The following is a 25,770-nucleotide window of genomic DNA, read 5'->3' as shown; positions in this document are numbered from 1 at the left end:
TGTTAGGGGCCTAGTGGTGCCTGGAGGGAAAGTAGAAAATACAAATCCTCCCACACTCACCAATCAGTCTCATTTTCTTCTATCTTCCATTCCCAACCTACCCCATACCCTAAGTTGTTTCTTTCCCTTTCTGGAGCAAAAAAGAATATTTTTCCTTCCTTCCTGTCATTTTTTTTCTTACTTCTCCAAGCTTCTGGCATTCTTAATGCTCTCATTTGATCCTTAACTTGCTCTTGACCATGAGAGTTGACTGCACAACCCAAATAAGGTGCAACCCCAGCTCCTCCTGTGGATGGGAGAGATGAAATAGGGTAAGGGCTGGGAAAGACTGAGAGATGGGCAAGAAGGGCCAAAGGGTAGCAGAATTCTCCCCATTTCTTTGTGGAAGACTTGCGGCTTTAGGAAGGTGAGGAGACACTGTTGGAAACTGAGGAGGAGATTTAAAGCCACTCATGAGTTGTTTGTACCTGAAACGATTCAGGTTCTGCTCAGTTCGCATCATTCACAGCTACAGCGCACTCTCTGATAAGTCATGTATGTGGCACCTGTCAGTATGGTGTGTAGGGCCTGCAAGATTATAATTACCTGATACATCAACCCTGCACTCTCTGCCTCAGAGCAAGACTTGGGTAAAAGTGGACCTGTCTGCCCTGGCTCATGGAGTCAGAGCTTTTAAAAAAGGCTTCCTCAGGAGAGTTTCCATATATGCAACCTGAAGTGGCTGAAGACAGTAGATTTCCTTTTAGCTTTCTTTCCTCCCTCTAGGACCCTCTATTCTCCTCTTCTCCATTTGCTCAGTTGATGTTCCTGTCCCTTCACTGCCACAAGTGTCACATGGCTGAAATGGAAGGCATACATGCACAATTTGTCCTGGGTGCATGGTAGGAGGCTGAGGCCAAGCAGACACAATGGAAGAATGGAAGCCCTTGCCTCTGGAGACCGATGCTCTGAGAGGGCCTGGACTATGAAAAGACCTTCTCCTCACAGGTCGTGTTCCCAGCAATCCCCTGTCTTTCATGAGCACTTTAAGAGTTCTGGACAAAGTATCAGGAACCAGGAAGTTTCAAGCTGACTTCGCCTCACGGTTTTGTTTTGCAACAGTCACCACTGATCTTCGGGTGATGAGGGAGGTAGTTCAACTCCAGCACAAAGGGCAAAGACAGAATGCCTTTCTTCATCAGTTGCCCCCGCCCCAGAAGGCTTGTTCCCAATGCCTCTGCCTCTGCAACCAGAGGTGCTAGGCTCTGCACATCAGTTGCAGGTTCAGTCAAGCCTCACTCACTGCTGCCTATCTTTAGCAGAATAATCGGAAAATTCTATTTCCACCTTGACTGGACCTGTTCCTTCCTGCATGTGATTAGGGAACAGTGGTCCCAAATAGTTATACAGTCATCTGAGAGTCCCCATTGCATTCAGAGAAGCTAGGGCCAGAAATAACTTCCATGTTTCTTAGACCAGTCAGAGGATTGAGCCCTCAATTGTTTGCAAGACTTCAGAGCATCCCTTTACCCAAAACGTCACGGGTGAAGAACAACAGGAGTTTTCTGGGACAAAACATTTCTACAGGGATCTAACAGTTGATTGAACTTTTGACAAAGTGCCCAAGTCATGAGGGAACCAGATGGTTCTTGAGATCAAGCATTTCAGCAGGGTATCGGGCGGGGGCAGAGCAAGAGAGGAGTATATACTCAGACACCACCACCATATATTTATATTGCATATGGTATACACCCTGGGGTGGCATATTTGGAGGATACATAGAACAGATACGTGCAGGTAGCACCCCCTATCGGTATACTAAGTGTTTGTTACATCGAACTGTTGAGGACTATGAACTGTGGTGTGGTCAGAAAGGGAAAGAGCCATTCTTTAAGAAGCTCCAGGAGACAATTCTCATCTTCCACATGTGGAGCCAAAGCAAAGAAGCTCCTGCTTGGGTTGGTTATTTCTTTTTAGACAAGGTAAGTTTCCTTGTTGCGATTCCCATCAACTCAGGTAATTTCTGGAAAACAGTGTCATCATGCCAGCCATGAAAAAAAAAAAAAGTACAGCCAGAAGCATGCCAGGCCTTAGGTGGCCTTGACCTAACTGTCCTTTGAACAAGAGGTTCACACTTTTCTGTGCAGCCAAAGCGAAACTGCATCTGAGTCAGGGTCCTGGAATGGGAAGGAGTTGATGCAGGCCACCATCAGTCCTTAGTGGCTGAGTGGAGAGGGCTGGAATGTGTCTTTCATTTGCTCATTTTGGAAGCACTTGGCCACCTCAGTTGGAAGGGAATTCATTCTGGAGAGCTTGGGTGATAGGAGGCAACGTGCAAGGCTCTTAGAGGGCTGGAGATAGCAGGATGAGGCAGCAGCCACTTCCTCAGGTGGTTTGTTTGATATGGATGGATGTTTGGACCAAAGCAGAAGTCACCACACTTCATGGAGTACTCTAGACCTTTCCATAGCAGGGCTAAAGTGGGGTGATTCTAGGATGCTAAGAAGGTTTGCGTGGGTTTTCAGGTTGGAAACCTCCATGCCGAGCCCGGGCCAGGCTGGTTGGAGAAGGAAGAGGAGCTGGCCCCAGTACCTTCCCATGGCAGAACTCCCATCTCCCCACGGAGCTGCAGCTGTCAACACCACCCAGGTATCCCGGGACCCCATCCCGTCCTGTGTGGAGTGCCCTTGTTGGCCAGGCACCTTTACTTCTCATCCTCATCCCCCTCACTCATGCTGCTGATGGAGGCTGAGGCTGCTTTGGGGGAAGATGGGGGAGAGGTCTTGTTGGGGAGCCATGAGAAGGTGGGAGATGGGGAGCGAGAAGGGGACCGGCTCCGGGTCGGGCTGCTCACGGGACTCTGCTTCGGAGATAAGGCCTGGAGCATCCGGCTACTCCTCTCCTGGAACATTTGCTTCTAAAGAGATTGAGAGAAGATATCTGTTAGCACAGCAACTCGGGGTGCGGCTTAAGGAAAGGAAGTGCAGGATGGAGAACTGCTTCACCAGAACACCTGCTTGCTCCTGCAGACTTGACATTTCGTGTCGTCAAAGGCTGGCGTGGGGGGGGGGGCGTATTGAGTGAAATCTGGGGCCAGGGGCTGGAGAGATGGCTCAGAGGTTAAGGGCACTGACGGCTCTTCCAGGGGTCCTGAGTTCAATTTCCAGCAACCACATGGTGGCTCACAACCATCTATAATGTGATCTGATGCCCTCTTCTGGCCTGCAGGTGTATATGCAGGCAGAGCACTGTATACATACATAATAAACAAACAAACAAACAAACAAACAAATAAATAAATCTTTTTTTAAAACAAAAAAGAAAGAAATCTCGGGCCAGGAAAAAGTTTACACCTACGGTTATAATCCTTACTGATAAATGAGACTTTGCTCTTCTTTTACCTGTACAATTTAACCGCCAAAGTAGCAATGTTGTAAGCAGTGGTAGGGACTTGTAAAATTAAATGAAAACCTTTCTCCTCATGAATGTGAGGAGATATCACACAACAAGCAAAGCATGCGGTGCAGTAACTAGAAATGTGATCTATGAGGAAAAAAAGGCGAGAGAAGATGCCAAAGCAGGCATGGTGGCTCACACCTGTGTGCCAGCACTTGGGAGGCAGGAGGAGTTTGAGACAAGCCTAGGGCTACAAGAGACTATCTTTTAAAAAAATAATGTTACCTCATTGGGGCACTGGGCTACAACTACTAACGGTTTCCCATGGAAGGCCTCACTGAGGAAATGCTAGCTGAGCAAAGATCTGGGAGATGAGGGAGAGACCACCCCACCCATGGAAATCAGTGGAAAGCTGACCCCAGACAGACAGGCCTAAGAAGACAGCAAGCTGTGTGTCGGGAAGAGCAAGCTGACCATGAAGCTGGAGTGGGGTCGGATGTGTGGAGAGCATGAGGAGGAGAGAGTTGGATGGAGATCACCGGAGAGGTAGCAGGTGGCTGTCATGGAGGCTCTTGGCAGCCATGGTGGGAACTCTATATTTTCCCCTCTATGGAGATCCACTCAGGCATGTTTAAAGGGACAGGGGACTGGAGCAAGGTGAGAGAGCTAGAGGAGAGGGGAGAGTGGGTGGCCTGGGGGAGGGCAACCAGAGAAATGGTGTAGGGGATTGATTCACATAGGACCTTCTCTGGGCGTGGGGCGGGCGGGGTGGGAGAGAAGAGAAACTTCTGGAGAGTTGTAAGCACAAGAATAATACAATTTGCTTTTTTCTTTTCCAATGACCTCTCTAGCTACTGTGCTGGGAAGAAACTTATCATGAAGAGTGTGGACACAGGGAGATTACTGAGGAGCCCATCACGGCAAGAGTCTAAGGTTATGATGATGCCTGGCTCAGAGTGATGGCTGTGAAGATGACAAGGAAGAAATGCCGAGCACTTCTCTCCCACATTTAAATTAAGGTCTTACAAACTCTCTGTTGTGTGCGGTTCTACGAGCTTGACAAGCAGACATAGTTGTGTGACTCCCACCACGCTCTAAGCATAGGAGACTTCATCAGCTCTCAAATGGCCCTTTGTCATCGCCTCTTATCCCAGACTCTAACTAGAGATCTGTTTTCTGTCCCTTCGGTTTTTACATTTACCAGAATGGCATTAAAATGGAACCCTACAGAATATGGTCTAGTTGTAGAGCCAACAGGACTCACTGACAGATGGGGTGTGTGGCACACAAGGGGGAAGGTGTCAAGTGACTCTAGTTTCTAGCTGGCAATGCCATTTGCTGGGTTAAAGAAGACTGTGGGAGAGGATGGTTTAGTAATAAAATTGGATTTTTTCTGGGCTTTTTGGGGGGAGGGGGAGGGAGTCTTTTGTTTGGCTTTTTGAGGCAGGGTTTCATATAGCCCAGGCTGGCCTCAAACTCACTAGATAATTGAAGCTGGCTTTGGATTTCTGATCTCCAGTCCCTTTGCTGAAAGTACAGGTGTGTGCCTCTTTTAGTCTTTGAGACTTCAAGCATGGGGCTCTCCCCGCCCCCAGATTCAGAGGAAGATCTTGTCCCAAAATAAAAAAGAAAGGGAGAGGGAGATAAAGAATGGGGAGAGTGGGGAGTGGGTGAAAGGGTGGGAGAAAAGAAGAGGAAAGAGGAAAGGCTTAGGGTATACGTACAATGACCTGAACATGGCCATCCTCACTAGTAATCACAGGATTAGAATGAGCCACTTTATATAAACACCTTGCTCTAGTTAACGCAGCAAAGCAGCCAGGGAAGACCCACTTCACTAGATGAGATTGCTAAAGTTGCCTTAAATTGTAATGGTTAGTATGGATGAGGGTACAGGACAGGGGTCACGGTTCTGTTACTGCTGGGAGGACGACAAGACACAGCACTAAGAGCAAAAGCTTCTTTTTCCCTGAGGAATTAGAGGTGTAAGTAAATATTTATGAGCACAGCTGTTCTAGTGTTGTAACAGATAAAACGGTAAGCCTCTAAAATAAGTTAGAGAAATATTATAGAACTCCAAGGAGATACACTAAGCAGCTACCAAACAGGTGCTTTAATTCTTTTTCCTTTTATCTGATGTGTGTGCAGCTCATGACCAGCTGGTGCCTGAGGAGGTCAGAAGAGGGCTACAGATCCTCTGGAACTGGAATCTGGAGGTACAGATGGGGATGGCTGTGAGCCACCAGGTGGGTGCTGGGTCCTCTGCCAGAGTAACAAGTGCTCTTAACTTTTGAGACATTTCTCCAGGCATGAAAACAATTTCTTAAGGAATACTTAATAACATGAAAAATGATCTTGAATTTCAAATTTATTTTAGGATTGTATGGTCGTCATGACTTCAGCATTATAATTCTATGCAAAAAAAATGGTTTTTTTTTTTTGTTTTTTGTTTTTTGTTTTTCGAGACAGGGTTTCTCTATGTTATCTTGGCCATTCTGGACTCGCTTTTGTAGACCAGGCTGGCCTCGAACTCACAGCGATCTGCCTGCCTCTGCCTCCTGAGTGCTGGGATTAAAGGCGTGTGCCACCACGTCCAGCTAGAAGAAATGTATGTAGTGCTGCTGAAGATCTGTTCAAGAGAACTGCACGTGGGCTTTTCGTCTCCTTTTAGTCTTTGTGTGTGTGTGTGTGTGTGTGTGTGTGTGTGTGTGTGTGTGTGTGTGTTTTATTGGAACCCAGAGCCTCACACATGTGAGGCAAGTAATCTATCACTAATCTTTAGCTCCAGCTCCCCTTATGTTTTGAGACAGGGCTTCCCTGTGTAGCTTTGACTGTCCTGGAACTCACTCTATAGACCAGACTGGTCTTAACAGAGATCTACCTGCCTCTGCCTCCCAAATGCTGAGATTACAGGCATGTGCGAAGACACCTGGCTTGTTTTTGTTTTGTTTTGTGGCATGGTCTTTCTAATTTGCCCAGGCTGCCCTTGAACGTGTGATCCTCTTATCTTGCTCTGTCAAGTAGCTGGGATCATTAATACTGTGCTGCCAGGCCTATCCAGGCAATGCCTTCTAGTAGTTCTGTAATGAGCGCACTCAGCCTTCCATGTGTGGTACTTCCACATCTGTGGGGTCAACTGTCTGCAGATTAAATGGCATTTACATTGAACGTATACAGACTTTTTCTAGCAATTATTTCCTGAGCAATGCCTAATCCATAGTATTTACATCCTACTAGCTAGAACAGGTCGTCAGGATCATTTCAAGTTTACAGGGGTATGTGTGTGGTTTTGTGCCAACACTGTGCCGTTCTATATAAGGGTCTTACAGTTTCACAGGTTTTGGTGTCTGAAGGAAGCCTTGGACTGATCCCCAGCAGATACAAAGGGATAGCTACTGTGTGTTGGTTTTGCCTTCATAAAACATATTATGATAGGAAGAAAGAAACTCAAATAGCCAGGATGGGGAGACCAGGCGGGCTTTTCAATGGTGACATAGCTAGGGAAGCGTTAGGACCCGAAGCACATCACTAAGTCCTCCGTGCGAGCATGTTCCTTCCTCGGCCCTAGTCTATTGCTTTTTAGAGCCGAAAGTTTCCTCTGGAAAACATCATAGAGAAACCTTGCTGATCACTGAGCTTCTTCCCAGATTGAAAATTCCACCTGTCTACAAATACAGCAATTATTTACCTTCCATTAAGAGCACTGATAATTCTGCCAAAAGACAGCCAACCCCCGTGAAATCAAACAGAAAAAAAAGAGGTGCAGTACAACAGCATTACCTGAGATTAAGCCCATTTATGAGACAAAATCAAATGCCAAAAGGATTGGGTAGCCTATTATTAACAGTAACATTAAAAAAAATCCTTGAACTTCTAGCAGGCACTTTAAAATATGTGTTTTTATTACTATAATCTTTCAGCATATTTTTAGTGGCAGCCATTAGCCCTCCTGCTGTTAATGGATTGTCAGCATTTCCATTAGAAGCCCACTTTCTAAGAAATCTACATCTTGTCTATTCTAGTTTGAATCAAGCTCATAACTTGAGAATATTCTGCCTAAAAGGAGGAAAGAACCTGAATCTTTAAGGATAAACAATGGTGTCACACTTCACAACATGTGCTACCTATGCGAAGGCAGCCAGGCCTGCACTTGCGGGTTCTCAGATCTGTTTCTGCTGGACTTTCCAGGGTGGTTCCACTATAAAGGAGCTGCACTGAATCCAGTCAGGAGACAGTTTGTAATGAGCTTCCTGGGAAGAAAAGCACTTTAGAAGTATAACAAATAATGAAGACCATGGCATGACATTTTCAAAGAGAAAAGGTATTTAAATTCAATCTTTTATTGTATTAAGAGGTTTCCATTTAGAAAGTTTTCCCCAAGAAAAGAATCCCGTTTATAGTCCTGTCCATGTGAAAGTAATTTTCTGTGTCCCTCCTACAAAGTTTTCCCTTTTAAGAAGTATTTAACATCTAGTGGGGCAGCGAATATCTTGATGAATGCCTTTAAAGGCTTTCATGTTTTCTATATATCCTGGCACATGCGCTAAAATGGAGTGGGGGAAAAAAAGTCTAATATGATGTAGTTTAGATGCCTGATAAAGAAGATGAAACCAAGAACAGGAGAGTTGGTGTTTCATTCTGGCCAGATTGATAACCACCATTATTATTAACATCAACTAACACTCCACTGTGGCTGCCATGGTCTTGGTGCCAGGCTCTGTTATGAGGACATGGCTACAAACCCATTTAATCCTCCTGACAACCCTAGGAGGCAGCTACGCTTACTTCTTTCTTACAGATGAGACATAGGGATGCAGAAGAACTTGACAAGTGGGCTGGGACCTGGCCAGGCAGGGCACGGCAGGGCTGGGACAGGGGCTAGTGACAGTCATGGAACACTGGACCAGCTCATATAAGGCACTGAGTATAGCTTTAGAGAAGGAACTGGCAAAAGGAAACACTCCTGAAACAACAATTACAACAACAAAAGAACTGGCCCAAGGCCACACAGCTAAGAAATGAGTCCATGCTCCTGAGTGCCTCTCCTGTAATTAGGCACTTTCAGGGTTAAAGGCTTTAAAGGTTTACTTACACTTTACTTGAATATTTACTTAAATAAATATATATACATATATATGTATGTATATGTCTGTCTATCTGTATGTATATATATATGTATACATACATACATACATACATACAAGAGCTTCAAGTAGAAAGGCTGGGAATACAGCTCACCAGGAAAGCACATGCTAGGTTCTGGCTCATTCCCCACCACTGCAAAAAGGAAAATGTTTCCAATATAAAATCTAGTTCAGACGCACAAACTTCGAGGACCAATTTATAAACAAAAGAAGTAGATTTTGGCAAAGGTGTGGAGAAAGTAGAACCCTTGTGCACTGTTGATGGGGATGTAAAACAGTAGAGCTGCTGTGGAGAGTGGTGTAAGGGTTTCGTGGCATGTGAAACACAGAGTCACTGTATGATCCAGTGTGTTTCTATGTGTACACCCAAGAAAACGGAAAGTGGGCCTGGAGAAATGGCTCAGTGGTTAAAGACACACACCATTCTTTCAGAGGACCCAAGTTCAAATCCCAGCACCCACAAGGCAGCTAACAACTGTCTGTAACTCCGAGATCTGACATTCTCACATAAACATACATGCAGACATGACACCAATGCACACAAAATAAAGGTAAATAAACTTTTAAAAAGAAAGAAAACTGAAAGTGGGGACTCAAACAGCTATGTACACAACACCAAAAGGTTCATAGCACAATTATTCACAATTGCCAAAAGTGGCAACAACCCAAATATTCATCAACAGAGAGATGGATAGAGCAAATATGGTGTTACACAGAGGAATATTACTCAGCCTTTAAAAGCTGCAACAACATGGGCTGTGAATATATTAAGTATAATATGTCAGACACAAAGACACAAGGACAAATGCTCTATGAGTCAGTGTATATGGGGTACCTGGAATAATCAATCAACTACAGAGAGAAAGGAGGGTGTTGCTCAGCAGCCTATGTGTAGGAAGTTTATGTTTATAAGGCACAGTATCTATTTGGTATGGTGGGAAAGTTCTGGAGATAGAGGTGGTGATGCTTACATACTGATGTGAATGCACTCAATGCCATTGTTTGCTTGAGCATGGTTAAAAAGGGGCTGGCAGTGTACCTCAGTGGTAGAGCACTTTTGTATGCATGAGGCCCTGGTTTTGATAGTCAGGCCTGAAAATAAAACATTAAATTTATGATATACATAAGCACATATGCCACAGTTTAAAAAAAAAAAACAGCAGTGGATCTTGTATTATATAAATGCCCCACCCCCAAATCAGTCCCACAGCCTTTAACAAATAAACAACATAATTGCATGTGACAAATGACACATGTGTATTTAGTTGGCATGGGACCTCTTTGACTGGTCAGGGACAAGAGAATAAATGTGGTCTAAACGTGATAAGCGTGGTCTAAGATGAACTAAAAACTTGCATTGGCTTAAGTTCTTTGTCTTTGGGTGTTCAAGAAAAGAGCCCATGTTTGGTAAAATAAAATACTCATTTCATTCTAAACAGGAGAGAATTGTGTTCTCAGAGTCAGTGAAGGAGTGCAGTGGCAGATCATTTAAAATGATACAGCTCATAACACTATCCTGTGGTGGAGGTGCTAATATTTCAATAGAATGTTTCTGCTCTGTGAATTCAGATGCTTCAAACAAACATAACAGGGCTGCTGTAAGAAGACCAATACCCAAAGCAAACCCCGCATGCAGGCTGAACTTCCCCTAACCCAGAACCCTTCACTAACTGCCATTTTGGAGACAAACAAAATAAGTGGCTGAGCTTCAAAGTTAAGCTCGAGTAGAGCTCTGCTTTTGAGACAATGTGCCATTTAGAGATCATACTCACAAGGAATGGTAATGCTGAGTCTTTGTCTGGAAGGTGTTACTGTTTGCATCTGGACCATTTGCCCAGGAGCTGGTGTGTTACTGGTTTGTTCTTTCCCACCACTCTAGTGGGAGGATGGCCAGAAACTTACAAGGGAGAGTCCAAATGAGGAGTTCTCATTGTTGTAGCTGAGCCCTGTCCCCTTTTCTCTCCCCTGGCTTCCTTCCCTTAGGCGCCATGTGGTGAGTGGTTTCCTTGCACATTCTTCCACCATGATGTACTACCCTACCACAAGCCCCAAAGCAGCAGAGCTAAAAAGCCTCCCAAACAGTGAGCCCAAAGAATTTCAACTTCAATATTCCTGTCCCTATCTTGTTCTTTCTCCCATAAAGAAAACTTTGTTTACTACACACTACTAAGCACAAATATACATGCTGCAGTTGTTAAAGATAGCTAAACTACTACCATGTGTGAACCTGAGGTTAAGATATATAATTTGTATAATTTATTATTAATTCTAAAGAGTTCGTGTACATTAAATGAAACTCACTTCAGTAGTGCGCATGAATAAACTTGTCTTCTTAAGTAACCTTAGATATTTTGTTACAATAATGTAAAGCTGATTAACACCAAAAGCTTCTTTTTGCCATTGGGTTATATTATAGGAAGAATTAATTAATAGTAGTTAAATTAAATAAAGTGATATGAGTTTTAAAAACTGATTTGTGTCCTAATATCCCCATTACTCAGACTGCATAAGCTGGAACTGGAAAATCTATTATAGCGGTTAAGAAATATATAGGTTGCTGGCTTCAAATTCCTAAAAGACACTGTGGTAGACAACCTCCAAGAGAGCCTCCTAGGGCCCCATTCCTGCTATCATCCTGCTATCATTGTGTAGTGTCCTCCCACAATAGATAAGGAGCAAATATTTCTTGCGCCCATCTCAGCATCTTAAGTGAATCAGGTGGGCAGGGGGCAGAGGAAGCAGGGAAAATGATATGGCCACGGAGAACTAGCAAATCAAACACTTCCTAAACGAAATACAAACACCAAGAAAACCAAGCCAGTCTATTTGTGTTGTGACAGGTTCTCACTCTGTAGCCCAGACTTACATAGCACAGGCTGGCTTGGTATTCATTGTAAAGTTCTGTCTCTTGGATTCGAGCCACTAAACACTAAATTGCATCCAGTGACACAGGCAAAGGAAGACTGTATACGGAGAGTTTAGGTCTCACCATGTCCTTTGAAGATGGAAGGAAGGTCTGTAAATACCTATGAGTATGGTATTGCTCATAACCTTTCCTTTATGCATTCACTCAGTGGGGAAGCATTTGTGTGGAGTACCCACTATATGCAGATGAAGCCACACACCACTCTTGCTATAGCAAAATTTGGACCTTAAGTCTTTCTATTCTATGCCTTTCTGAGTCTGGTTATTTGAATCGGTACTGTACTTGCTAGTAATGCCAATCCCCTGTTTTAAGAAATGAGTTCCAGTCACAAATCCACAAATAAAGAATTATTATAATAATAGCATATTCATGAAAAGCAAATTACTTATCTTGGCGTTTAACATCCTTGTAACTATTCCTGTACTTTTAATGTCAACAGGAAAAAAGTAACGTCTAAGTCTGGCTGATACAGTAAATTAATGTTAATAACAGTTTTGACACTAATAGCAAGTTTTAAAAAGAAAAACCTCCAGTCTCTATGCTGAGTTTCATTCCTTAAAAATCACCTCTACTTGCTGTCACCAGACTCTGTAAGAACAATTCCAGCTACTATTTTGCCTTTGCTGGGAGCCAGAAAAGGCTGGGGGTCTGAGGTGTCTATGAAATGGTATCCTTTCCCCGCCTTCGGGGTGGAGAAGACGTCCACCTGGTGAGTTACGACCTGAGGGCTTCCAGCACAGTCACATTTCTGAGGCACAGTAAGCAAATGAGCTGCCACACCGCTCCATTAAAAACCACTCGCTGTTTCTTCAGAGCCGAACAATTGTGAAGATGCAAAGTACTAAGGCACACACTGGATCAAAAGGACGAGTTCAGAATTTATATATGGAAGATCAGAGAACAGGATGTTCACTTTGTCTGTCTTTGTGTTCTTCCATAGCACTGTGCATAGACAAGAACATTAATAAATGGGCCATGAATTAAATCATCTGAGCTGAAAATGAACAAAAAAGTGAAAAGGAGTCCAGGGTCTGGTTTCCGCTCTCTTGCCAGTCCTCCCTGGAAATTCTTTAATGGTTCGATTAGCCCCTTTCCTTTCAAACTCAGCCTACAGACAGAAAACATAGTTGGCTTGTAACGCTGTCTGTAACACATTAGAGGCCGCTAGACTTAAAGCATCTCCTCCAACTCTCCGGAACACTGTTCTTTTTCTATCCTAATTGAGTGTTTTACTCTTAGATAATCCTATAACAAATGAGCTCAAATGAGCAGTGGCAGTAGTGACAACCCATCAATAAAATAATTAAGTAGAAGTGGATTTCCTTAGAGACGTCTCATATCATAATAGGAAATCTTGGCTATTTAAGATTAAGGAAACCAAATGGAATCATTTCTCTTTGATTTTAAAAAGAAAGTTAATTTGGGGCTGGAAAGCCCTAGCAACCTGTCTCATCTCTCTGCGCTTAGATCTGGGCTAGAGCGCAGTGCAGGATGGCTGGCTTGTTTCGCGGATGCTGCCGTTCAAACTCCAGTCCTCATGCTTTATGCATCAAGCACTCTTATCTGCTAAGACAAGGGAGGTTGCTGGGGCTTTCCAGATCCCATCTCAGCCAAGAAACCAGGGGCACCATGCTCAGGGAGAAACTCTGGTTCAAAGGAATAGGTGGTTGGGGGTGGGGTGACAAAGGAAGACATGTGACACCTTTTTCTGGTCTCTGCACACAGACATCCATTTCGCATATAGGTACCTACACATATGAAAACATATACAGCATTTCTTTAATAAACAAAAAGAAAAGTCATTTAAAGACTTCTATTTCACAAAACCCTTCTCAACTCTTCTAATAGTATTGATTATTTAATTAAAAGAGGGCATGCACTATTGTGGCTTCTAGACTTTTCCTTTTCCACCATTATCAATCACATTGTCTAAAGAATTTAGGTGAGGGGAAAAAAATGTGCCTTTGCTTTCTTGGCTCATGGTCTTTGTCCCTTAAGATTCTGGGAACCTATACCAACAACTACATGCCAAAAGGGGGGAAAGGGAAGATCAAGGTTTAACTGGCATAGTTACAAGGCAAAGTTCTGCTGCTTCTCTTTCTTCCCGGTGATAGAGTTCCTGACAACACAACATGGTGGGGCACCTCCACTCTTCTGCATTCTCCTGATGTGCAGCACTGGGCCCCATGCACAGTAACTACTGCCTACTCCATTAGAGCAGGCAGGACTATCCCAGGAGACCTTCAACTCAGGACTGTGGACATGAATGAGAACATGGGGAGGGTCCAAGAGTCTAGCCATTCCCTCTTGCACCCCCATGCATCCCCGTGTATCCCCTGCTAACTGTAATTCTGCCCTAGGTGCCTGTGGTCTTGAGAGCTGCTAGAATATATAAAGTACGGAAGGCTAACTGAAAGGGAACTCTACCTATTCCTATTCCAGTCTGCCCTGGGGCTTTTGCTGATATGCATGTTTTGAAGTCATTCACACGCCTGTTAGTAACTCCTCACTCATAATAGCAAAGTCATCGTGTCACCAAGTTAGAATTCAGTGAAATCATTACTTTGGTCTGTCATAGGGTTAGTAGAAGTTTGTTCATGTCTCTCTAGGGAAAAATAATGCAACACTTCCCTAAACCCTTGTCCCCCTATTGGGTTGACTCATCCAGCCTTTATATGAGGGGAGATGCCTAGTCTTATTGCAACTTGATATACCATGTTTGATTGATACCTCTGGGAGGTCTGCCCTTTTCTGAAGGGAAATGGAGGAGAAATGGATGGGGAGAAGGTAGAGCAGAGGGCCTGGGAGGAGAAGAAGGGGGCAAACTGCTGTTTGAATTTAATATAGGGGAGAAGAATAAATTTAAAAATTTTACATTTAAAATAAAAAAAAACCCACAAAAACCTTGGACTTGACTTCCACCACAGGTGCCATGTTACATTGACTCCCAATGCTAAGCTTCACATCACCCCCAACTATGAGACCAACATCTGCAATACCAGATACTCAAAAGTAACTGAATGGCTTCCAAGTCCTAGAAACAGAAACAGAGAAAACCCCACACTGTGTGCCATTTGGTACCATACTGAGGAATGAATGAGTAATTGAATAAGGACATGGGCTTGGAGTGACTTGAGATGATGTCCAAGCATAGGCCACTGGATAAGGGATATATCTTTGAGTAGCAACTTCATAAAAGAAATTCAAGCTGAAAATGCCTGCCATTGCGATGCCAATTGGTATAACTACATACCCATGCACCATCTGGCCCAAACAGTTCCAGGAAGTTGCCAATGAATTCTCTTGATTTTTCTTCCCACTTCTGAATTAGGTCATGACTCTTTTCTTCTACTCTGTTAACAAATTCTTTTGATCTTTCCTCTACATTCTTGACCTTTTCTTTCATCTTGTCCACCTGGTTCTGGAAACGGTACTTCTTCTCCTAGTTAAAATTGACAAGAGAATAGATTGATTGAGGAGAACATCAGAGAGGCTTGTCTGTATTTGTTCTATTTTATATCAATTTGGGTTTGCTCCTAATGTAAACAGTAGATGTTGGAGCCAGGAGAGATGGCTCAGAGGTTAAGAGCACTGACTGTTCTTCCAGAAGTCCTGAGTTCAATTCCCAGCAACCACATGGTGGCTCACAACCATCTATAATGTGGTCTGGTGCCCTCTTCTGGTGTACAGGCGTACATGCAGGCAGAACCTTGTAAATATAATAAACAAATCTTTAAAAAAAAATCAGTAGACGTCATTATTTCCTAAGGGCTAGACTGATGGGAGGGCATATATCTTGCACATCAATCTCTTTGGATATATAAAGGGAACTATAAACATTGTACTATATTCAATCTATTCAATGTCTACAAGTTGAAATCATATGAGAACAGAATGTAAAATATGCAGATCTACCTTTTGTTGAACAAATACCCTTACTCTTCTGGAACTTAGATCAAAGGATGCATTGTGTATATAATGGCTGTGCAGAGTCTGCTTGAAAATTCTGTTTTACTGAGGTAGTATTAAAACCAATACAGTTTATATTAACAGGTCTACTGACTGGGCTTAGGACCTATGTCTCATGCTAAAACTGTCTTTGCTATTTTTTCATGAGGGTAATTAAGCTGCTTTGGTTTCCTTGGACATAAAGAACACTTTTATAGCCTGACATGGTGGCACAAGCCTTTAATCCCACCACTTGGGAGGCAGAGACAAGTTGTGAGTTCCAGGCCAGCCTCATCTACAAAGCCAGGACAGCCAAGGCTACACAGAGAAACCCTGTCTTGAAAAACTAAAAAGAAAAAAACAAGAATGCTGTTATTTTGATTGCTTGTTTTCTTATACAATGGTGTTGTCTACCTATGTTACAGGAAGCCATATTCTGTTGGGTAAATCACAAGTCACCTCTTAGCCTCTGTTTTCTCATCAATAAGATGGGTGTGATAATCCGTACCTCACAGGGTTCTTAGGACAATCAGGTAAGGTCATGTGTGCAAGGGTATGGCTCAAAGCCTGCCATTTGCTCCAGATGTTGTTATTTGTGTTGTTGTAAAGCACTAAAGACATTTATCTGCATTCCCTAATAAACACGTTATCTAAACAGTGAAAATAATATCACACAAAGGGTCTTCCCTTTTGAACTCTCAATACAGTCTCTAAAGGAGTCATAAGATATATTGTTTTTCCTTACTATGTGGAATCAAGCTAATTTTATACTTTAGAATTTTGTAAAATACCTCAAATATTAAAGAACTAGGTCAAGATTCCCTCATTTCAACATTCCAAAACCATGTTGCAACCTCAGGGCGAGCTCGGCTGTGAGCTGTGTGTGTTGCTTCTGAGCTATAGAAATCATCCACGTGTGCTACAGGAAGGCACTGTGTCTTCCGTCATTTACAGGGTGGTCTGAGGTGAGCTGTTTAACGTTCTAGGCCTCTGGTTTCTCCCCTGTAAATTGGATAGTGTCATTATACCTACCCTAGTAGGCTTGTCACAAGTATTAAGTGAGATAATCCAGTCAAAACACTTAGATGGCTATCTGCTTGGCTCTAGATAAGTATTAGCTGTTGTTTCTATATCCTGCTCATCCACATTTTGTTCAGCACTGGAAATGGCTATTTTGTTTAGTACTCAGTGACAGCATATAACAGAAGAGTGAGCACTGGGCCGGGAGTCACGAGATTTGGAGGGGTACTGCCACCTCCATCTCTCCCTCGATGTCCCTTGGCCTTGTCTACTCTCTGGGCTCCGTTTTCCTTTATGTCAGAGTCAAGGGACACGGATTGGATGACTGGTCCTCATCAGGTCTCTGCCACTTCTGAGCTTCTGTGATTCATTTCCACGCCCATCCAACATGTTCAATTTCCTCTCAGAGCTGCAGCAGGCTTGTTGTCAGAGAAAGGCAGTAAGCACACCCCCACTGTCCTCACGGTTCCCTGAGCTAAGTGGCTTATCTAAAGACCATTTAAAGAGAGTGAGCAATAACTTTTGGAAATGGCTTGCTATGCTTGGATGGTTGACTGAATTCAATTTAAAAGAACAGACAGTTTAATTTATTGAAATAACCAGGGCTTTATTCTCTCTAAGATACCAAATCATCACGTTGGCTGAATTCTTTTCAGCCACATGTTCGGGTGCCACTCGAACCCAGCATTTTCCATTTTGTTGCCTGGCTTATATGAAGTTAGAGGGGCCTGAATCCCACCACTCCCTGCTTTATCAGGACAATGAGTAATCACTGTCTTACAATTAATGAGCCCCTCCTATTTTGAAGGTACCAATGATCAGTTGTATAAGATGCTGGATAATTAAAGCTGTGCATAATTATAAATGCCTACTTTTGTAGACAAATCACCCTTTGAAAATACAGTATCTATTTGGGGGCTGGAATTCTGTATGCATGGAGAGTGTTTGTTTGGATCAAAATCATCGGCTCCTTGGAAGCCTGGTAACCCCAGTTGTCCAGACTCACTAACATCACCCCCAACCATCCGGCTACTCTCTTTGCCTTGTAACAGCTTGTTTTGCTTGTTTTAAAGATTGTTTTAACAGTGCTCTATTATTAAACTAACAGCAGCTCTGTGGGAACAATAAGGTAGAAATACAAAAGGAAGCCAAAGGCTTCAGGCTTTATTTAAGCAGCTGTAATTTCTCTGGACAATAAAAAAACGGCTGTTAAGGTTTCTAATGAGCATCTGTAAGGCCTTAATAAAATGAAAATTGTAAAACGTTAAAACAAGAAAGCATTTTCTCTGGGTTTAGCATCTCATTGCTTCCGCCCGCCTTCCTTTCTTTTGAGAAGACGACACTTGCCTTTCCCAAGGGGCAGATGTTCCAGAAACCCTTTGCCACCTCTGAAAACTAAAGAGGGGGTTTGGGGTCAGGGGAGGGAAGTGAGGAAGCTCCATTATAAACTGTGAGGCTGCCTATGCTCCTTGGTTGACTCATGTTACCTCTTTGGAGCCTGTCTCCTCATTTGTAAATATATACATCATTCCTGGCCCAGGTGTGCTGGTACATGCCTGTAAACCCAGCACTTGGGAAGCTAAAGCAGGAGGGTCATGCTTCTGAGGCCAGCCTGGGCAATACAAGGAAGCCCTCTCTCCAAAACTAAAGCACTGTCGGGTGTGGTGGCGCACGCCTTTAATCCCAGCACTCAGGAGGCAGAGGCAAGTGGACCACTGTGAGTTCGAGGCCAGCCTGGTCTACAAAGTGAATCCAGGACAGCCAAGGCTACACAGAGAAACCTTGTCTCGAAAACCAAACCAAAACAAAACAAAGCAAAAAACAAAAAACAAACAAACAAAAAAAACAAAACAAAAAACAAAAACCTAAAGCACACCACTAGGTTTTTAATGTGGATCAAATGAGACAACAATAAGGATCATTAAGAGAACTGCACAATGCACAGTAAACTACCGCCATGATGGTGTAATATGGTGGCCCTCGGGGTGCACAGGAAGGCACACTTACATTTATAAAGCTGACATTTAGTTCCTTGGCTGTGTACCCTCTCTGGAGATTGCGCCGGGCATATACATCATAATCACGGACAATTCTGGTGATGATGTCTGATGTTGAGATGCCTTCTGTTCTTTGTGTTGGAACAAACATGCCTGTTTAAGGAAGAATAAAATGATAATGGTTAGATTACCTGAGTCAGCCTATTTCCTTTAATGATTTTTTTTTCTGGACAAAACTGGAGTTTCTGGGGCAAGAGAGGCTTTCTTTTTCTGGCCCCAGCTGACTCTTCCAGCCTCAGTACTATACACGCCCTTTACCATAACAGTGCATAGCCATCATGCCAGGTTTGGCCCAAGAGACACCATCTACTCACCTGGCTCCTGACATTTGCTCATGCTCAGCTCTTCCTTTCTATTGTGGGTACCCATCTCCTGCCCCCCATTATCCACAGAGTTCTTCCTCACCCTCAATGTTCCACCTTCAAGATTGTACCTCTCTGAAGTCTCTCCTGGTGTCAACAAGAGAATCTTCAGCATTTTGGACAGCAAGATATCTTTAGTTAACAAAACCAAATGTCTGATACCAGTCACTGCATGGAAATAGACATGTGTTTGCGTATTTTTTATGTTTTTTTTTTAATTTTGGTTTTTAAAATAGAAATGGACATTTTGAATGCAGGTATGCCTTAGTTGTCTTTGTACCATCTGTACCCAGATCAGTACACATGGAAGACGATCAATAAATGCAAAGTGAATGCATAAGAGAATGAATGATAACAACTAAGTTGATGAAAGAGTCAGAATGAGGGGGCTGGAGAGATGGCTCAGGGCTTAAGAGCACCTTCTGCTCTTTCAAAGGTCCTGAGTTCAATTCCCAGCAACCACATAGTGGCTTACAACCACCTGTAATGAGATCTGGTGCCCTCTTGTGGTGGGCAGGCACACATGTGGACAGAATACTGTATAAATAATAAAATAAATCTTTTTTTAAAAAAAGTCAGGATGAGTCAGATCACAGCAACTTTGTCTCTCTGGACATCTGCCTTCCATTGTCCCATAGGAAGAGATGATGAAGAATGCTGTCTCTGCTATCTCTAGCTAAGGATATGTGTGTAGTGTGCTAGATGGTTCTGTCGCCTCTAAGAACAGTCTACTCTATGCAGTGCTTTCACCACTTTCATCTGGAATATGTGGAAAAGAGTAAAAATAAACAAGTACAAGGGTACCAAGTTCCAATGGTTCTATTAGATGGTCTTAAGGCCTTCAAAGACTGTTGGCATTTACCAGCAGCACAGGCTATAAAGGAATCACAGATGCCAATACAGTACGAACTGGCTTCATGCTCAGAATTCTGCTGTCAACCAAAATGATGTATCCGCAGTTGAGATCTTTGTAGCCCATAGCATTCCAAGCACATAGAGGCATCCTGTATCCACAGCACAGTAAAGCCTAAGGACAAGGGTACTGTATTCTCAGTTTACAGCAAGTCACTCAGGCCTCTGAAGGCTACTTGAACTTAATTTCCTTCAACTAAAAAGTTACTAGACAAAGTGATCTGGGCACATTTGGGCCACTTTTCTACCCCGTAGTGTCTATATCCAATCAATGTATATAACAAACCTGCTCCTCAAATGCTTCCCTAATTCAACCACTTTTCTCTATCTTTATCAAAACCTAAACTCCTTTGTTCAGGAGCCTCAAAAATCAGTCCTTAGTGATGTCGTAATGTATGTACATGTATGCACACACACCCATGAATTTAGGTACCCAGGAAGGCCAAAAGAAGGTATCCGATCCTGGAGCTGCACTTACAAGCAGTTATGAGCTGACTGGCACGGATGTTAGTAACTGCACCTTTGCAAGAACAGTGTGCACTCTTTAACCACTAAGCCATCTCTCCAGCTCTAGAGATGGCATTTTTGTCCCCTTTAACACACATGGCAAGATCCTTCTAGAAGTCATCCTTCTAAATGCAAGTCACATGCCTGCTCATTCCCCTTCGTTGACTTTCCACTGTGTTGAGAGTAAAGCCTTTTGTTTCTGCCACAGCCTGTACAGTCCCCTCCCTGCACTTCCTTCTAATCTTAGTCTCATCTCCTAGCTTCTCCTCACTCTTGGCCAAAGCTGCTGTACTGTACAAGGGCTGGGATTCTCTTGCTTATAGTCTATGAAGCTGGGCCTAGGCCTAGCAACACTGGGCTTCTTTGGTGTCCTAAAACTGTCAGCTCTCCTCCTCTGGGTCTGTCACAATCTATGTCTGTTTAACTCTTGGTCACCTGCTGGGTTTCTGGTTTAATGTCAAGGAAATTAAGTCTTGACTCCCAAAGCAGTTCTTTCTATTTGTCAGCCTCACCACTCTTTTCCTTCCAATATTGCAAGGTCTTTGGTGGAAGCGTTCCATTAGCACCTGTCTTTCTTGCCTATGATCTGTATGAGAGACAAGGCCACACCCTTCTTGTTTTCTTCTACAGTCTCAGCACCAGGTACAGGCAGGAGCTATCAGAATATTTGCTGAATGAACAACAAGATGAGTATTGATGCTCAACATCCTTGCAAATCCAAGTCTCTCTCAGTTTTTCTGTCTCGCTGCCCCGAAGTGTCCCTTTGGGACCTTTAAAAAACATATCACACGCACATTCAGCAGCAGGGTGGCACTGCTGATCTTAGAGACAGAGCATCTGACTGTGGTCCATGACTCAGAAAGCAGAGTTGGGGCTCTGGCCACTAGGTCTGAAACTTCTTTGATCATCTTCTAGAAGGGTAAAACCAAACACAAAATACCAAGTGGAAGGCAGAAAATGCAAACACACATGGATGCAAAGATAACTCCAACTAGACCAAGCTCGGGAGCAGGGCTGTGGTAGGTGGTGGGCTTCTGCGTGAACCCAAATCAGCTGGTCTGGGACAGCATGTTTACCTTAATTGGAACGGTTGAAAATTTTCTGGTGAAAAATCCATCCCATCTTTCTTTGGGATTGATGAAATGTGAAGGTTCTTTACTTACTAACTGATTTTAGCAAGTCACTTTGACGGGGGACATGAGCTTGCCCTGTCTGAAGTCAGAGACTTAGATCTCTGTGGCTGAGTAACTGAAAGCAGATTTGGGATTAGGGGGATTTGCTTTGGCTCCTTGAGAGGTAGGTCTCTGAAAGAAGCCAAGCCCTCTGCTGACATAATGAGGCACCCAGCTTCCTCCAAATCCTAATTATTGCTCTGCTAAAAATATTCAGTAATGAGCATGATCAGAGAACCTTTTTTATCATGCTTTTCAGAATTGCAGCGTTTGGTTATGGAGCTATTTTAAGAAGCAGCAAAGCACATGTTAATAAAGCAACTTTCAACAGTAGTAGACACTATCAGAATGGTAATGAGTACCATGGACCTTACAGTCTGTCTCCTCTCAGTTCTATCTTTCCATCCAGCTTTCCTCAAGGATTTTGACACGCAGTTCTGACAGAGCAGGATGTTGTGCAGCTTAATTTATATTCATGATATATCTGGCTTCATCTAAAGTGATTTTTTTTTCACTTTCCAAATAAACCATAGCGTATAAAAGCTGCACGTGGGCGCTCAGGTCATTTCTGAGAGTCTTCCACAGGGGACCGCTCTGTGGCTTTCTCTATACACACGCCAAGTAGATCTTTACAGTGACTCTTCCTCCTAATAAGGAATCAGTCGAGCAGAGTCATGGACCATAAGGAAGGATCTCTGTGCCAAAGGAAGCACATATCCTTAGTCTTAGGCCTGAGCTCCCAGGGAAAATGAAATGCTGCCAGACTCTGTTTCAGGAAGTGAATTGGGGTGAAGGGTCACATGAGTAAGTTGCCCGTGTTCCATTGTATGGGCCCATGGGCAGCAATAATTGGGTGCAGTAGAATATATGTACATGCATGGAGGTAGACGGTGAGAGTATTAGGAGGCTTTGAAAGGCTGTAGAAAGAATCTGGGTTAGCCATGATCAAGTTATATTGTATACATGTATGAAGCCCTCAAGGAATAAATTTCTTTTTTTTATAAATTTCTTAAAAGAGACAACTGCCCTGCCCTTGAATTTGGGTTGACGTCAATGACTTGCTTATACTTAAAAGGTCATACAAATGATAGTGTGTGGCTGTCAAGGCTAAGCCACAGGAATCCTTATGGCATCTGTTAAATTTCCTTGCTCTCTAGGTAGTGGCTCCCAGTTTTCATGCTATGAGAAGTCCAGGCAACATGGAGACAATCCACTGGTGTCTCAGTGGCAAACACACTTCTGGCTTACAGCTAATAACCAAAGCTAAGCACTAAGTATATACTAGCAGAGCCCCAGCACTTCCGAGGACTGCAGCTCCTGTCAGTATCCAGCTATAACAATTTGAAAGAGTCAAGCAAAAACCCTCAGCCTATGGTAGAATGCTTGCCTAGCATACGGGATGCTCTATGTTCAATCCATAGTACTACATTAAAAACAAATCAAAACAAAAACCAGGCATGGTAGCATATGCCATGCCTTTAATCCAGTCCTTGAGAAGCAAGGACAGGCCATCTCTGTGAGTTCCAGCCAAATGTTGAGTGATTTCTAGGCCACTCAGAACTACAAAGTAAGTCTGTTGAAAAAAAAAGTATTAAAGACCACTCACCCAGTAAGGAAACTACTACCAGATATATGTCCAAGGCAGCTAAGGAATTCTGGAGCAACAATACAGTTAACCTTGTGTTTCCTGGCTGGACCCTAACCCATGGTCTACCTCTCTGCTGCTGTTTTTAGGGAAGGAAGAGTTGGCTTACAGCTTAGACCTTAAGAAAGTTCTTCTGGATAAGTGTTTCAAGTTGATAATGAGGAGATATGATAGATACTGATTTACATTCAGAATTTTAGACTCACCAAGATAGGAAAGATGTTTTCTTCAAGGCTGCCAAATACAAATAGCCAAAATACTATGAATGTAACATTGATATAATTATTTATTGTGTCATGGTTCTTCTTTCTATATGTAGTTTATTGTATATATGTGTAATAATATAAATGTATATGTAAAAAATATTTAATACAAAAAATGTTTTAAAATATTTAAAATGTTTAAAATGTTTTAAAAAGGAAAGTTCTCATACCCATCATGACGTAACTCACACACCAAGCTGGTTTTTTTTTTCATTCTCCTCTGCACAGTGTTTCTCAGCCTCTCTGCTGCACCTTTCCAAGTTGGAAATGTGAGATTTCTTTTCTTTGAACTCCTTACAAGCAAGGGTGTGACTGAAAAGTGTCAGGCCCCCAGTTCTTACCCAGTTTTCCTGAGCTCTAAGGGAGCTCTTGCAAAAAGGATGGTACAGACATGGCTCCCGGGACAGTAGCTATTCCAACACTGCAGATATACATGTTGCAGGCCTAGAGCAGCTATCATCTTATGCTTGGCTGTGTGCTGTGGTGGACAGGAAAATGCCTCACCTGCTTCCTTTATATGCTTATAAACATCATCAGAACCAGCAGAGGAATACGGAATGTCATCATGAGCCACAAAGTCGATCTAGTGAAGAAGGAGAAAAAGGACATTACCACTGGCAGGGAGGGGCAGGTTTATAGATTTGAAAGGGACTGCTGACTCCTCCGTTCTCCACTCCAGTGCTTTTTAACATAGAGCAGTTGTAGAGTGCTGTCTGCTGGGCATAGCAGCCATTAACCATCGTCATTAGAGCACCTATGACTACTTGCAAGGGCCCCTCAAGATCAGCCTCACAGAAGGCGGCCCCGCCATCTCGGTTATGATACCAATGCATCTGAACTTCCTCTCCAAACCATCCCTCCGTCAGTCGAGCTGTCCTCCTGGCATAGTTAATCTTTATTTTTAGCCTGATACGAGTTAGACTCGCCATAGCAACACATCCCTGGGACATGTCTGGTGGGGCGGGGGTGGCGGTGAGGCTTTAGCTTAGTTTAAGTGAGTGGGGAGGCCGGCCCACCCTGAATGTGGGTAGCACCACGCCATGGGCTTGGCTCCTGGATCAATAAAAAGGAGGAAGTGAGCTAAACACAAGCTTTCATTGCTCTGGGCTCCCTGACTCTGGACGCCATGTGATCAGCTGCCTCTTGTTTCTGCTTCTACGTATTTATTATCATGATGAACTGTATCCCCGGGAACACACGAAATGAGCCCTCCCGTCTTTCCTCAAGTTGTTTTGGTAAAGCGTTTTGTCACAATAATGAGACGAGTAAGTTCTCTGCCTTGTTGAACAATTTTCCTCTGATCTTCATGCTTGCTAATCTTCACCGGTTTGCTAGTACACCAGGTAAACACTCCTTGCACGGCGTTTAAAGCCTTTTACATTGAGCCTTCATTCTACCTCAAGAAGTGGCCTAGACGAGTGGTTTAATTTGCCAGGGTATCAGTCCTACTTACAAGTTATAAAACTCATAAGCTGGATTCCTCAACCTCAATTTCGGTGACAATAGGGACTGAATAATTGTGTGTGTGTGTGTGTGTGTGTGTGTGTGTGTGTGTGTGTGTGTGTGTGTGTGTGCCCTGTGCATTGGAAGACATTGAGCAGCATCTCATCCCTCCACCCACTAGATGTCAGTGGCATCCCCTAGCTACAACAACCACAATGTTTCCAGACATTGTCCTTTGTGGTGCAAATTCAGCAAAGAATTGCTGGATTAGGGGATATGTAACAGTGCTTAAAAAAAGAAACTAGTACATTGGAAATACTCAATACATATTTTATGATTGTTGTTATTAATTCTATCCTCCGTACTTAAACTTAGTTCTCCCTGTTCAATGCAAAGTAATGATAACTCAGGGTAGCCATGACACTGAACTCATTTTCTATAATAGCTAAGTCCTTAGCATAGAGCTGAGCATATGGTAAGTAATAAGTGGCATTTATCATTGTCATTATTAGTATCCCCTAAAATGCCTGTCGTATATGGAATATACAATATATGCTAAGTAAAAAAAGTATGATTACTGGTAGTAAATCATATTGTAGTTTTTCCTCTTTTCTTTTCATTCTCACCAGGAAATTGTCTCCTCTGCTATTACCCATGCACATTTATCAGTGTTCTCTATTCTCTTCTGCGCTGCGAATTTAAAAATAGAAAAGAAAATTCTTAGAACAGCTTAATCTTATTTTTTTGTCCTGCTTATAAAAGGAAAGAATAGCTCCTAGAGTGGGGCTGGTAGGGAGATACAAAGAACATAATTTGATGCAGATCAAAAGAATGTCTCATGTTTTCAACTAATAAAACTCTTATGTCAGTAAGAATCTCAGAGTCACAAAATCATAGATATAAAGTTCTTCCCTTAAAGCCTCACCCCTGACCTTCCAGATAAGATGTGGGTTCATTTGTTCCATGCCTAAGGATGCTTGTGAGTCTGCAAGTACG

General features: G+C 43.1%; 1 protein-coding gene across 1 annotated transcript in view; it reads right to left on the bottom strand.

The window, feature by feature from the left end:
• Positions 1-934: 934 nt before the first annotated feature.
• The window catches only part of Pcyt1b (phosphate cytidylyltransferase 1B, choline), a 71,279-nt gene continuing 46,443 nt past the window's right edge, over positions 935-25,770 (bottom strand). The window contains exons 5-8 of the mRNA XM_051142382.1: positions 23,836-23,914; positions 18,421-18,563; positions 14,699-14,887; positions 935-2,896 (exon numbers count right to left, since the gene is read on the bottom strand). Of these exons, the coding sequence (XP_050998339.1) occupies positions 2,684-2,896; positions 14,699-14,887; positions 18,421-18,563; positions 23,836-23,914 (624 nt within the window). The 3' untranslated portion in view covers positions 935-2,683. The remainder of the gene's footprint in view (positions 2,897-14,698; positions 14,888-18,420; positions 18,564-23,835; positions 23,915-25,770) is intronic.

This window comes from Acomys russatus, chromosome X, assembly GCF_903995435.1.
Source record: "Acomys russatus chromosome X, mAcoRus1.1, whole genome shotgun sequence".
NCBI lineage: Eukaryota > Metazoa > Chordata > Mammalia > Rodentia > Muridae > Acomys > Acomys russatus.
The sequence above is the reverse complement of the archived record's forward strand: the minus strand, read 5'-3'. Positions and strand labels throughout refer to the sequence as shown.